Source organism: Pimephales promelas, chromosome 11 (assembly GCF_988280905.1).
Source record: "Pimephales promelas chromosome 11, fPimPro1.hap1.1, whole genome shotgun sequence".
NCBI classification, from domain to species: Eukaryota; Metazoa; Chordata; class Actinopteri; order Cypriniformes; family Leuciscidae; genus Pimephales; species Pimephales promelas.
Window position 1 is genome coordinate 35,528,154 of NC_142779.1, and position 13,336 is coordinate 35,541,489.

Here is a 13,336-nt window from a genome sequence, read left to right on the forward strand (position 1 = left end):
AGTCATTTGTTCAGATGAATTTGTAAAGAAAGACTACACGCCTGCTTACATATATACTCAAACTAGAGCTGTCACTTTAGTGAAAAAATCCTGTTTGATTTGATGTTCACTTGCATTGAAGTAACGGCGAATATTAAAACGCATTATTTCCCAGCATCCTACATGCTCTGTGTGCTGTATTGATCTGTCCGACTAACACACATTTAAGGTAAATAAATAAAATAAGGCCGTTAAAATCGATTCCCTATTTTCGTTTTCGAAACTTCTTGTGTTGGTCCGATCGATTTTCGCTCGTAAAGTGACAGCGCTAGTTCAGATGCGCACACCTATAGAGCTTCTGTAGCTCCGCCCCTTTCCAGCGCCGCGCTCGTCGTCTTTTGTCTTCCGGTCTCCGTTTTCATCCTATTTATGAATGAACGGCTCGTTTTAAAATCTTCCCGGTCGACTGACATTTTGTTAAGACATCAGCTTTAAACATTGCAATCCTCATGATAACTTTTGTTAAAGGATTAGTTCACTTTTGAAAAACACTTTTGCTGATAATTTACTCGCCCCCATGTCATCCAAGATGTCCATGTCTTTCTTTCTTCAGTCGAAAAGAAATGAAGGTTTTTGATGAAAACATTCCAGGATTTTCTCCATATAATGGACTTCAATGGGAACCAAACGGTTCAAGGTCCAAAAGACAGTTTCAGTGCAAACTGTTCAAATGTCTTTAAACGACTCCAGACGATGAATAAGGGTCTTATCATGCGAAACGATCGGTTATTTCAAAACTTATTCCAAAAATGTAACTTTTCTAAGGACAAATGCTAGCCTTGCTCTATTCTGTGAGGCGCGTTTGCAACGTCACGTAATACGTAATTACGTTCAAAAGGTCACGGGCGACGTAGCCGGAAATACAGAGCCAGTGTTTACAAGTTGAGCGTGCAAATTAACTCAACGCCGTTTACAAAAAAAGAATTAAAAGGTAAAACAACGATGTCGGACGATTTTGATTCTGTACTTCCGGCTACGTCGCCCGTGACCTCACAGAATATAGCAAGGCTAGCAATTGTCCTTAGAAAAGTTACATTTTTGGAAAAAGTTTTGAAATAACCGATCGTTTCGCATGATAAGACCCTTATTCATCGTCTGGTGTCGTTTAAAGACATTTGAAGCTGCATCTGAAACTGTTATTAACTGTCTTTTGGACCTTGAACCGTTTGGTCCCCATTGAAGTCCATTATATGGAGAAAATCCTGGAATGTTTTCATCAAAAACCTTCATTTCTTTTCGACCGAAGAAAGAAAGACATGGACATCTTGGATGACATGGGGGTGAGGAAATTATCAGCAAAAGTTTTTTCAAAAGTGATCTACTCCTTTAACTATATCCATTTCAAAAGCTGATTACTCCTGGACAGTGATGGCATAGAGAGCCTAAGTCCCTCCCCTTCCGGTCGACCACCATGGGACCTTATTTCGGAAAAATATTGAATGGTAGTCAATGGCGAGAGACAACAAATATTTTGATCTGGTTTGAATTGTGCCCTGAATTACACATATGATGTTTGTCAATTTAAAAGATACATTATAAAGTAAAGAAAGTCGCAGTTTGATGTAAAACCGTTGGACTGTGAAAATACGTAATTACAAAGACTACAAACCCCACAGGCGCACATTTTCCCTCAATGACTGAAGCTAACTTTACTGAGGCTGATGTCTGTCATTGTTTCTACAGTCTTACGTTATAATCGTAACGTTACGCCGTCATGCTCGTTGTTTTGCTTCGTAATACAAGAACGCCACAACACTTTCCAGGCATGGATAGATGGTCGTGATCGGCAAGACTAATCTGATGTTTTTTGGGTGTAATGTTCTGCTTTCATCTAGTGCCGGTCCTGTGGGGTTTATCTGGAGCTCGAGCCGCTTGTGTGTGTGTGTGTGTGTGTGTGTGTGTTTGGGGAGCAGGTCTTGATATCTCTGCCTTGCCTTCTCCACACTGCAGCGGATTGGGCGATTAAAGAGGCTTATCTCCTGTGAGCTCGACCTCAGACACTCCCACAGCCATATCTTAATGTACATCTCATATCTCATCTCAAAGGCTCGCCTTTCCTGAAGTCTTTAACCTCTCTCTCCCGATGAGGAACACACGGCTTCATGTCAACAATTCAGCAGAGGTTTCAGTTCGTGTCAGACGAGTTTCGTTTCATGTGTACTATTAAGCTCCTATAATGTTTAAAAAATAATAATAATAAAAAAAAAATATATATATATATATATATATATTTATTATTATTATTTTTTAAACATTATAGGAGCTTAATAGTACACATGAAACGAAACTCGTATATATATATATATATATATCAAATGTATTTATTTAAAAATAAACACTAACGTAATTAAAAAAAACAACTTTTATGTAGAAAGGATGCATTAAAATCCTCAAAAGTGACGGTAAAGACATTGACAGTGTTTCCAGCTGAAGATTTATTCATGTATTGCGCAGGTATGCTGGACTCTGGAGTGGATTGTTTTATGTGTGATAATAACATGCAGAAATGATTTTTGTCCAGGTTGTCACACAAAGAAACTGAACGCATGCAAAAGCAAGAGATAATCAATGAAATATGAATTATTGTTTTTGTTTTTCTATAAATTTTATAGATGTGTTTTGGCAAATAATTTTATCAGATAAACACCATAACCAAGTTTAGAGTTTTGTTCTTTCTTCACAAAAAAAAAATAATAATAATAATAAATAAATAATTAAATAAAATTCTAGGGATGCACGGATATGAAAATTGTGGGCAATACAAATGACTGATAATTCTCTATATTTGAGAGTCGATAACCGATATATCGGCCGCTAAATCTAAATCCGAATCTTTCTATAATATTTGAGAGCCTGATTACAAAAACAAAAGTCCCAAGCACACAATTATAACGTTCTCATTATAATGTTATTAGCCCGTATGATGGACTTCATGTTGCTCTGACTGTGTATACTGTATTTGACTTTTTTTGAAGTGATGTCAATCATATTTCAAGCCATTTGAACAGTGCGCATCTATTATCAGCTTTAATATGTCAGTCGAGTTTTCTAACGATAACATTAGAAACGAACATATATCGACTAGAGCCAGACCGATATATCAGCAGACCGATGTTATCGGCCGATATTAGGCATTTTCCAAACTATCGGTATCGGCAGTTATAATGGCCGATAAATGAATATTTCAAAAATAAAATAAAAATGGACGAAACACGCTTGAACCATGTCATGAGTGTTGGAGTTGTATAGTTTGTCCACTAGAGGGCATTATACACCGTTCCTGTTGTGTAGAGTGCCCTCTAGCTAGAGCCACTATCATCAGTCTGTTCTGTTGTTACAATAAAAGAAACAAGTTTCTTTTTAAAATGCATTATCATATTATTTTAGTTAACCCATAAATAACTACAAATAACTAATGTTAGGGTAATCTGTTAATGTTTTGTTGTGCATTTCTGAAAAAAAATAAAGATAAAAAAGTATCGGCCGATATATCGGATTTTAAAACCCAAAAATATTTGTATCAGTATCGGCCTTCAAAATCCTTTATCGGTCCGGCTCTAATATCGACCGATACCGATAACGTACATCGCTAATATTTTCCTCATATTTTGGTTTAATCAAACTTGAAGGGGAAGTAAAAATTAATTATTATCATAAAATATATTTATTTTAATCAGAAAAGCTTGAATACATTTGATCATATGTTTTATTCAATTATTATTTTTTTTTGGTTACACTTTATTTGAAGGTATCTTTGTTACAGTGTAATTATATAACATAACTACATGTACTTGGTTTGGGTTAGCATTAGTATCATGTAATAATTCATACTGTATAGTAAGTTTATAATTTATACTAACAAGGGCACTAAAATGAAGAGTTTTGACGTTACTCAGTCAGCTTTGGAAAAGGACTTGTGTGTCTTTATTTGGCCATTAAATGTGACATCACTTCCTGTGAAGAGCTGATTGTTTGGGGTGTGTGTGTGTGAGGTCACGGGGGTTTGTTTCTCAGCAGGCCGTTCACTGCAGTATAAACTCCTCAATGTGTCTTTCTGAAGAAATAAATGCAAGAAGTTGTGTTTTTCTGAACAGCCACTAGAGAAGAGGATGTGTTTGATCCTAAAGATGTGTGTGTGTGTGTGTGTGTGTGCAGGCTCGGATAACCTGGCGCGCTGCGGTGCGCTGGAGAGTCTCGTGGAGAGTGGGATACTGGACGACACCTGGGACGACAAAGCCTTGAACCGGATGAGCACCATCCGCTTCATGGAGGACGACGACGACGACGAGGATGACGAGGTGAGGAAGAGGCTAAATGCATATCGCGTTATTCACTGACGAGTCGCGCTGCTCGATTCATCGCAGAGATTTGACGAAGGCTGAGATTATTTGAGAGATTATGAGATTGTTTGTCAGTGCAGCGGCTGATCGGTAGTAAATGCTCCATCTGAACACCAGAGGGCGACACACACACAGACACACACAGACACATACCCCTCTGAACACCAGAGACACACACCACACACTAGAGATGCGTGATTGGCGGTTACAGCGTGGATAAACCGTAGATCGGGCGGATGACGTGACGGAAAAAATATTTTAATTAAATTCGGGCGGATGAACCAATCAAATGAAGAATATATGTACACATTGTTAAATACTGTTATCTAGTCGAGTCTATGCAGTGGTGAAGGAAGGACTGAATCTCAGTACTTCAGTAAAAGTACAAATAACCAGATAAATATTTACTTTAGTAAAAGTTTAACTTTAAGTATTAGAAGTGAAAGTACTTGCATAACAATTTATTCTCCCTTGTCTGACAGTGTCGTGTACTTTTAAAATTGATTGACAGGCCTGGCTAAACGACAATTCAAATACTTGCATGTGGTCAAACATCCCTCCACATGATGGCGCACTATGGTTGGTTTTTGTGGAGCGAGCAACTGAGTAAATAAATGCGGTGGCTACCGGTGTTATGCTTTTAGCCCATTGCACGTAAAAGCGCGGATTCGCTCTCTCACTTAAAAAAAAGTCAGAGAACGGTCATAGAGTTGTTTTAAATACTGCAATTTTGTTAAATGCCCAACATTGTTTAAAATAATTCGGGTCCATTTGGAAAAGGCATATTTATTTTAAGTTACCCGAGACCCGAGGCCACTAATACCGAACCCGACCCGTGTCCGAGACACTCACCTGAGTTTTGGACCCGAACCCGCTCGGGTCTCAGGTCGGACCTCGGGTTTTCACACACCACATATCCCTCTGAGGGAGACGGCAAACTGGAATTTGAAGGTTATTTTGCCTATTAATTTCTAACCAGTGATTTTACTTTGACACACATTTTGGCTTTAATATTTGTATTGTGTGCTAATAAAACCAATAAGACGCTCGAGGCTCGAGCTGTATCGCCAATCAGTCACGGCTGCACTGATGAAATGAAGCTGCAATAAACACGTTAAGACTGTCCGCACACGTGTAGAAATCAAACGTTCAAGATGTTAATTCACTTCCTGAAAAATGGTGTGCGTTGCGTTCAGTCGTTTTTCGATTTGATATTGAAAGTAGAAAAATGAGAAAACGGCTCATTTATTCTTTTTTCTTTTTTCCCCAAAAATTAAAAAATGAGAATTCGGCTTGATTTTACATTTTTTTTTGTTCAGGGATGGAAAATAGATAAATGGATTGAATATTCGATTTCTACGAATGTTGTTGGATTAGAGAGTTTATTTGTAAAAAAAAAAACACTTCCGTCCAGCAGCGGAGGACTGTGGAAGAACGGAAAGCATTGATCTTTGGTTGACCAATCAGCAGAAAGGGGCGTTTCATGCGCGCCCACATGTGCAAATCGAATATTCAAGCCTTTTTTTTTTCATTTTCTATCCCTGAACATAAAAATATAAAAATCAAGCCGAATTCTCATTTTTATATTTATTTATTTATTTTTTGTTGGAAAAAAGAAAAAAGATTAAATGACCCGTTTTCTCATTTTTCTCCTTTCAATATCAAATCGAAAAACGAATGAACGGACCAAAAATCAGCCTGAGTTCTTGTTTTTTGTTTCTTTGGAAAAAAATTAAAAAACAAAAAAGGAATTTCTTAGTTTTTCTAATTCCACATTGAATCAAAAACGACACGACCGAACGAATGAGACACGGAGTAAATTCAATTCAAATTCCAGTCCATGAATTGAACACAGGCCAGTTCTGAAATTCATGAATTTTGCTCTAGCCTGCTGAATAGCGTCGTCCTCATGTCCTGTGTGTGTGTGTTCCTCAGAGGACGCTGCTGAGACGGGCCACTCCTCACCCCGGCGAGCTCAAGAACATGAAGAAAGTGGCGGAGAACATCCGCAAGGACATGATCGCCGCCAAAGGCCTGGACTCCAACAAAAACGAGGTCAATAATGCTGTGGAGCGCGTGACCAGCACGTCTGTGTGACCGCTGTCCCTCCGAGATGTCTCTTCCCCAGTGTGTGTGTGTGTGTGTGTGTACCGCTGAGCCATTCCTCACTGTTTTCTCCCGGGAACACCAGAGCCTTTCCCCGTCTCCATTCGCGTCAGGAACCAGTGCCTTCTTTTATAAAGACCTTCAGCCACGGAGAACACACACACACACACTCGTGCTTTTCACTCGCTTTCTGACCATAGCTAGTGCACTACAAGTCTTAGCAGAATCTTTAATATAGAAATATGACATTTATATATATATATATATATGCTCTATTTTTTTATTTTCTGGGGCTTTTCTTTCTTTCGGTGACTCACGGAGCCCAGGCGTTTGTGGACCTACTGATTTTTAAATATAATTGTTGTGAATATTGATACTTTTATACGTGTGGCAGCTCAGGTGGTGTCAATTTTACACACACACACTAGCCAGTTTCTTAATCACCAAACATTCCCATCGCTAGGACTTCAGAAAAGCATCCGAACAAAGAGTTGTACGCGGTTCATTCCTGTGAACGTGAGCTCTGTTTCATCACGCGTGTGTCTTCATATCATAACCCAGTGTGTGTAAACAACATGTTTTTACTAAATAAGGGCTAGTGCGCTTCAGGACGGCGAGCTGAAACACTCCGGCAGATCTTCTTCTGTGCTTCCAGCTGGGTAAACGCAGCCGTAATGTACGTACGGTTAGGCTGTTATAACCCACAGCTTGGGTCGAGGTGAGCGGTTTTCCCTCCACGTGCCAGAATGCACTTTTACAAACAACGCTATCAGTTTTTGGGGTTTTTAATAAAAAAAGAAAAATGTGTATGGTACACTACGGACTTCATTTTTACATTGTATGTTTTCATGTGTATTCCAAGAAAGACAGATTTGGTTTTTAATGTTGTTTTTTTTTTTTATTTTTATTATTGTAAATGATGAAGCTGCACAGAAAACAATCTTAAGCAGGCGCTGTTTCTGGGCCAGTACGTTTATGATTTTAACCACTGAAATAATAAAATGACTTTATGAAAGCAACGGGTATGATTCATTATTTTATTTATGCGTAGATTTGACATTAATCGGACTCCCTGCAGATGTTTTGACACTGCTCTTGTTCTTTCCTTATTAATGTGAAAGAAATGGAGAATCTGTCGTTGTTTATTCACCCTCATGTCTTCCTGAACCTGTTCTCTGGGTTTCTCAGTGTTTGTCCGCCTGCGCTTCTTCCTCTGCTCGCTTGTGCTGCTTTTCTGCATCATTTCAACTGAATATTGTGTTGTCAATGTATACATTTCTCTTCCAGAATGATTATATAATCTTCAGACAGCGGTTGGTTCTGATGCTGAAACACTGCAGAAACACACACACACACTACATGAGACAACATTTGGAAGTTGATCTATAGTTTAACATCAAATCAATCAATTTGCTGATTCCATATTCCAATTATGTGCTGCAAATATTTGCACCTTACACCAACATTTTATGTTTTATGTTCACCAAGGATGCGTTAAATTTACAGAAAAGACATTTGATAATGTTACAAATGACTTTGTTTCAAAATACATGCTGTATCCTTTAAAAAAACAACTAATATTCATAACATACGTTCTGTAGTTCGTGTGACGGTAGGACGTCTCTGTCAGTCCTCGCGATCGATCACAGAGTTCCCAGCAGCTCGGATTCCTCCATTGTTATTTTAACATTGATTTTTCAACATTGATTCAATATTATTTAGAATTGAATTTATAAACCTCAACTAAAATGGATGGAATTTCAACATTTAATCAACGTCACCTTGCTATCTGCGTGTCTCCAGCTGTGATCTGTGATCGGCTCGTCGTCCTGTGGCTTTGACTTGCTTTCTTTACAAGACAAGTGCAGTTTATTCTCTCAGAAGAAAAGAACAACTGACTGAGTTTCTAGAGAAAACACATTTGCTTGATGTTGCATATTATTAAGAGTCACGGTAAGAGGATTAAGTGTCAAAATGCTAAATCAAGTTATTCGGACTATTTAGTTTGATTACGGATAAATCAAATAACAGTCCCGGACAAAAAGCTACATATGAGCTGCACTATATAGAGTCCAATGAATCAATTAAATTCTCTATGAATTGAAGTGATGTCATAATAGTAACATTGTTAAAGGATTAGTTCACTTAAAAAAAACTTTTGCTGATAATTTACTTGCCCCCATGTTATCCAAGATGTCCATGTCTTTCTTTCTTCAGTCGAAAAGAAATTGCTCTGTTGTGTGATGCACGTTCGTGACTCTCCTGTTTGAACTTGTTTTTTGAAAATGAATCTTTTTTCGAGTCTGAATGAAATAACTCGAAAAAAGATTTGTTCATTTTGATGAACGAGTTCGAACAGGAGAGTCACGAACGCGCATCACAGAACAGAGCAAGGCGAGCATTTGAGCTTATAAAACTTAAACTTTGTTATTTATTTATTAAATGGTCGATCGTTTCGCTTGATAAGACCCTTATTCATCGTCTGGAGTCGTTTAAAGCCCTTTGAACAGTTTGCACTGAAACTCTCATTTGGACCTTGAACCGTTTGGTTCCCATTGAAGTCCATTATATGGAGAAAATCCTGGAATGTTTTCATCAAAAACCTTCATTTCTTTTCAACTGAAGAAAGAAAGACACGGACATCTTGGATGACATCGGGGTGAGTAAATTATCAGCAAAAGTTTTTTTTTTTTTTTTTTTAAAGTGAACTACTCCTTTAAGACTGAATGATACACATTATTAAACAATGACTTTTTAAATAAAAATAATAATTAAATGGTTTAGAGATTAATGTTAATATACAAAAATGGTGAAAATTAAATAAAGGGGAATAAACAACCATGTTTAAAATCATGAAGACTCTATACAGTATATCCTATGGAAGCTTTTTTCCACCACATTATAAAAAATACTTTTGGTGCTTTTGGGAGATATGATGTCAGAATGACATGATATAAAGTCAGAATTGCGTGATATAAAGATAAATGAGATAAATGACTCACACAAAGTCCAGGACGACCAACACAACAACGAAAAACAATGAATGCATTTATGAGCACACAATAACTGAAACAAATGATGGAAAGTTTTTTTAAAAGGTGACTTATGTCTGTTTTATTACCTTTCATTTAGCTGGAAAGACATACATTCAGTGGACATTCAGCTTTTATCCAGAGTGACTTACATTGCATTTCAAGCCAAGGTACACATTTACATACTTATCAGTTATTGCTTTCCCTGGGAATCGAACCCATGACCTTGGTGTTGCAAGCACTGAGCTACAGGAAATCTGCAAAGCCCAGGACTTATTTTCTCCAACAGAGTCCAGAAACGGTTTTGCATTTTATAGTCCTGCCGTTATTTCATTTACGTATCTACGTCACCATGTGACACATTTGCATAATGCGTGTTTTACATTTACAGAACAACGTCATTCTGGCAGCCTGAAAACGCAAACCTTTGAAAACGATACGATACCGTTATCGTCTCAAAGGGTTCTTCAAAAACATGAATTTGGGTTGAAAATGTGGCGTCCCTTACCATAACCTGTGAGAAATAGTGGCTCACCTTCAAACAAAGGGAAGTCAGCTTTATTTATACAGCGATTTTTTACAATACAGAGAGTTTCAAAGCAGTTTTACAGAGATTTGAGAGCAACAACATTTGTTTCTCACAGTCCAGCTTAAGTAAGTTCAGTGATGGTTTATTTTTTAGTTCATATATATATATATATATATATATGTATGTATGTGTGTGTGTGAAGAGTTCAGATGCAAAAGCCTCTAAGTGCCATAAAATTTTCTTCTAGAATGATCATTTTTATCAAGCTTGTATATTTAAGTTCAGTAATTTCACTTAAATGGCAATGATAATTATTAATTGTTATTTAAGTGAAATTACTGAACTTAAATATACAAGTTTGATAAAAATCATGATTAAAGAAGAAAATTTCAAATGGCATTTAGAGACTTTTGCATCTGAACTCTTCATATATATATATATATATACCGTGATGTCATCGTCCAGCTCAGTTCAGTTCTCATATAATGGTGTCAATGCAGAAGATCAATAATATTGTTGGATATTAAAGGGCAGGAAGAGTTTATCACAAGAAAATATCTTTATATGGACTTCTGACTGCAGATAAATCTGGATAAATCAGTGGTGAAACTATATTCCTCTGCTTATTGGTACTTATGGTACTCATGGTATTTGTTTTACCTTGAATCAAACTGAATTCATGTAGCTAGTAGTATTTTACAGACAATATCTAGAAGAAAAGTGAGAGAAGGCCCTTAAAAGTACATTTACAACATGAGTTATTATGTTGGCTTGAGAAAACCAACATAACGAATCTCTTCTGAGACAAGTGTTTTCACAATCATCTGATGAGCTCTGTCAAGGACATACACTCGATCTAGTTCTCGCTCAAGGTCTAAACACAAGCAATATTTGCATTGAAGATGTATTTGTTAGTGATGGTTTTATTTGATCTCGCTTGTAATGAAGATCATCTGCCTGTTAAGCGAGTGTCCAGCTCTCGTTTGATTGAGAACTTCTCAGACGCTTTTGATTCTAGCTCAGATCTTATTTCAAACGACATTGACTCTTTTGTACAGTCCTTTAATGAACATTGCACCCTGCTGTTGGTGAGTTACTCCTTTAAAGACTCAGCAAGTTCCCGCTGTCAATGCTAATACATCCCCGAGGATGGTTTTCCCTTTCATGGAAAGCAAGTTCACCACCTGCACCTTAAAGAGCTCTCGACAGATCTGATCAAGGATGCTAGAGCCTCTTATTTTACGAAACTGATATCCGCCTACAAAAGGTCTCCTAAAACTCTTGTTTGAAACTGTTAACAATATTGTTTCTCCTGCTACATCTCAGCCATTGCACCATCAGCAAACCCCCTTATCACTGTAAAAAATGTGGATTTAACTTTAAATAGCAAATTGCCTTCAAATTTGGAGTTCATTGAAATGAAAGATTTGAGTTAATACAATGAAGGAGATTGGTTTAATCAACAGAGAATCTAAATATTATGTTATCTGAACCACATTAATTATCTAAAAGTTGAAAAAAGTTGTATTAACAGATCAAGAAAATTATTTTTTCCAGTATACCCAATAAAGACTTCCAAGACTGGACTGTTTTTGCCTCATTTCTCTGAATGACATTATTAAGTTTGAAGCCTTCCCAAAAGCCCTGTGGATATTTTGCCTACATCTCTGGTTATGAAATCCATTCTGGAATCTATTGGGCCATGTTTGGTTTCAATTATAAACCTATCTGTGTTTTAAACATGCTATTGTTCAGTCTCTCTCGGAAAAAGAGTACTCTTGATACAGCATTATTTATTACAACTATTGGGCTAATTCTAAACTACCTTTTATCTGTAAAATCTTACACTGTAAAAAATGATTGTGATTTTAACAGTAAAAGACTGTAAAAATGCTACAGTGAAAAACTGTTAATTGGTTAACAGAAAGTTTATAAATAACTGTGATATATATAATGGTACATTTAATGTAATTTTACTGTAAAATACTGTTAAACTTACAGTTTTTGGAAGTGAAAAAGAAGAAGTCATTGTATAATTTACAGTGAAAAAATTTAAATTGACTTTCCCACAATTTCCTGCGTGACGCTTCACATTTACCCAATACAAACTCTACAGGAAACCATTAAATATATCATTACCAATACAAATGTGGAATGGAAACCAATACAAACCAATACATCCTAATAGAATATGGCCCAAAACACACTACGTAATGGACACCATTTTGTAATGGTTTTAATGGTTAATGGCTGATGGTTTGTAATGGTTTTGTAGTGGAAACTATTACAATTTCTGTAATGGTTTCTATTGGTTTTTTTCAGCAGGGACCTTTTAGCTTAAAGCTTTAAAACTGCTTCAGACTACTTTAACCTGAAAACCTTCAAGCTTTTAAACTTTCTGATTCAGCTTTCTCGAGCTAATATCAAAGTTTGTCTTGGCAAACTTTTTAATTTAGTTTCTGTTGCAATTGGATGCATGATATATTTCATTTTAAAAAAATCAGGATATTGCTCATAAAAGACCATTCATAAATGCATGAGCATGCTAAATGAGGGAGTTTTATTCAAACTGTGCCATGCAGTGAAATGACTATCCAAGCTAAATGCACTCAATTAGAAATGTCACGGAAGCACACATCCCAGCAAGCCTGCTCAAGTGTTCAGACAATTGTGCTTGTGATGTTTTTTTTTCATAAACTTAATTAGTTATGCAGCCACAGTCTCAAGAGCTTAATGAGCGTAATGATTGAGATTGAGGGTTTTCTGGTTGCTAAGGTAACAATCTGCAGACAAAAACAAGCGATGTTTCTTAGAAAGGAAATCAAATAAACCAAAAGGCTCCTCAAGGCTGGACATGAGGGTGATTTTATCTGCGCTAATGGGTGTTTTTTAATAGATGATGAATATTAATTGGAAATATTTCGAGGGTCACTAAGTCATACACACCAAATCTCATGCAAATCAGTTGAATATTCGAGGGCCATATAAAAACAACAAAACCATATATACATATATATGTATAGCATAAAACATTATAGTACTAGTGAGTACGACCTCACTAGTACGAATTCGTAAGATTTGTCTAAACCCACGTGATGGGTTTAGGGGCGGGGCCAGGGGTAGGTCATTCGTACGAATTCATCCGAATTGGCCAACTCGTGAAATATGTACGATTTAGTAAAAATCGTACTAATTCATATGAGTGAGGTCGTACGAATTGTTACGAATTAGCCACATTCACATCTTCCAGATTCAAAGATCCAGATTCACATCTTTTTGGACAAACTTTT

The 13,336-nt window shown here is 36.8% G+C and overlaps 1 protein-coding gene across 1 annotated transcript in view; it reads left to right on the forward strand.

Annotated features, from left to right (window-relative positions):
- The window catches only part of lrrc1 (leucine rich repeat containing 1), a 59,517-nt gene extending 52,017 nt beyond the window's left edge, over positions 1-7,500 (forward strand). The window contains exons 13-14 of the mRNA XM_039690643.2: positions 4,195-4,337; positions 6,315-7,500. Coding sequence (XP_039546577.2) covers positions 4,195-4,337; positions 6,315-6,476 — 305 coding nt within the window. The 3' untranslated portion in view covers positions 6,477-7,500. The remainder of the gene's footprint in view (positions 1-4,194; positions 4,338-6,314) is intronic.
- Positions 7,501-13,336: the final 5,836 nt, after the last annotated feature.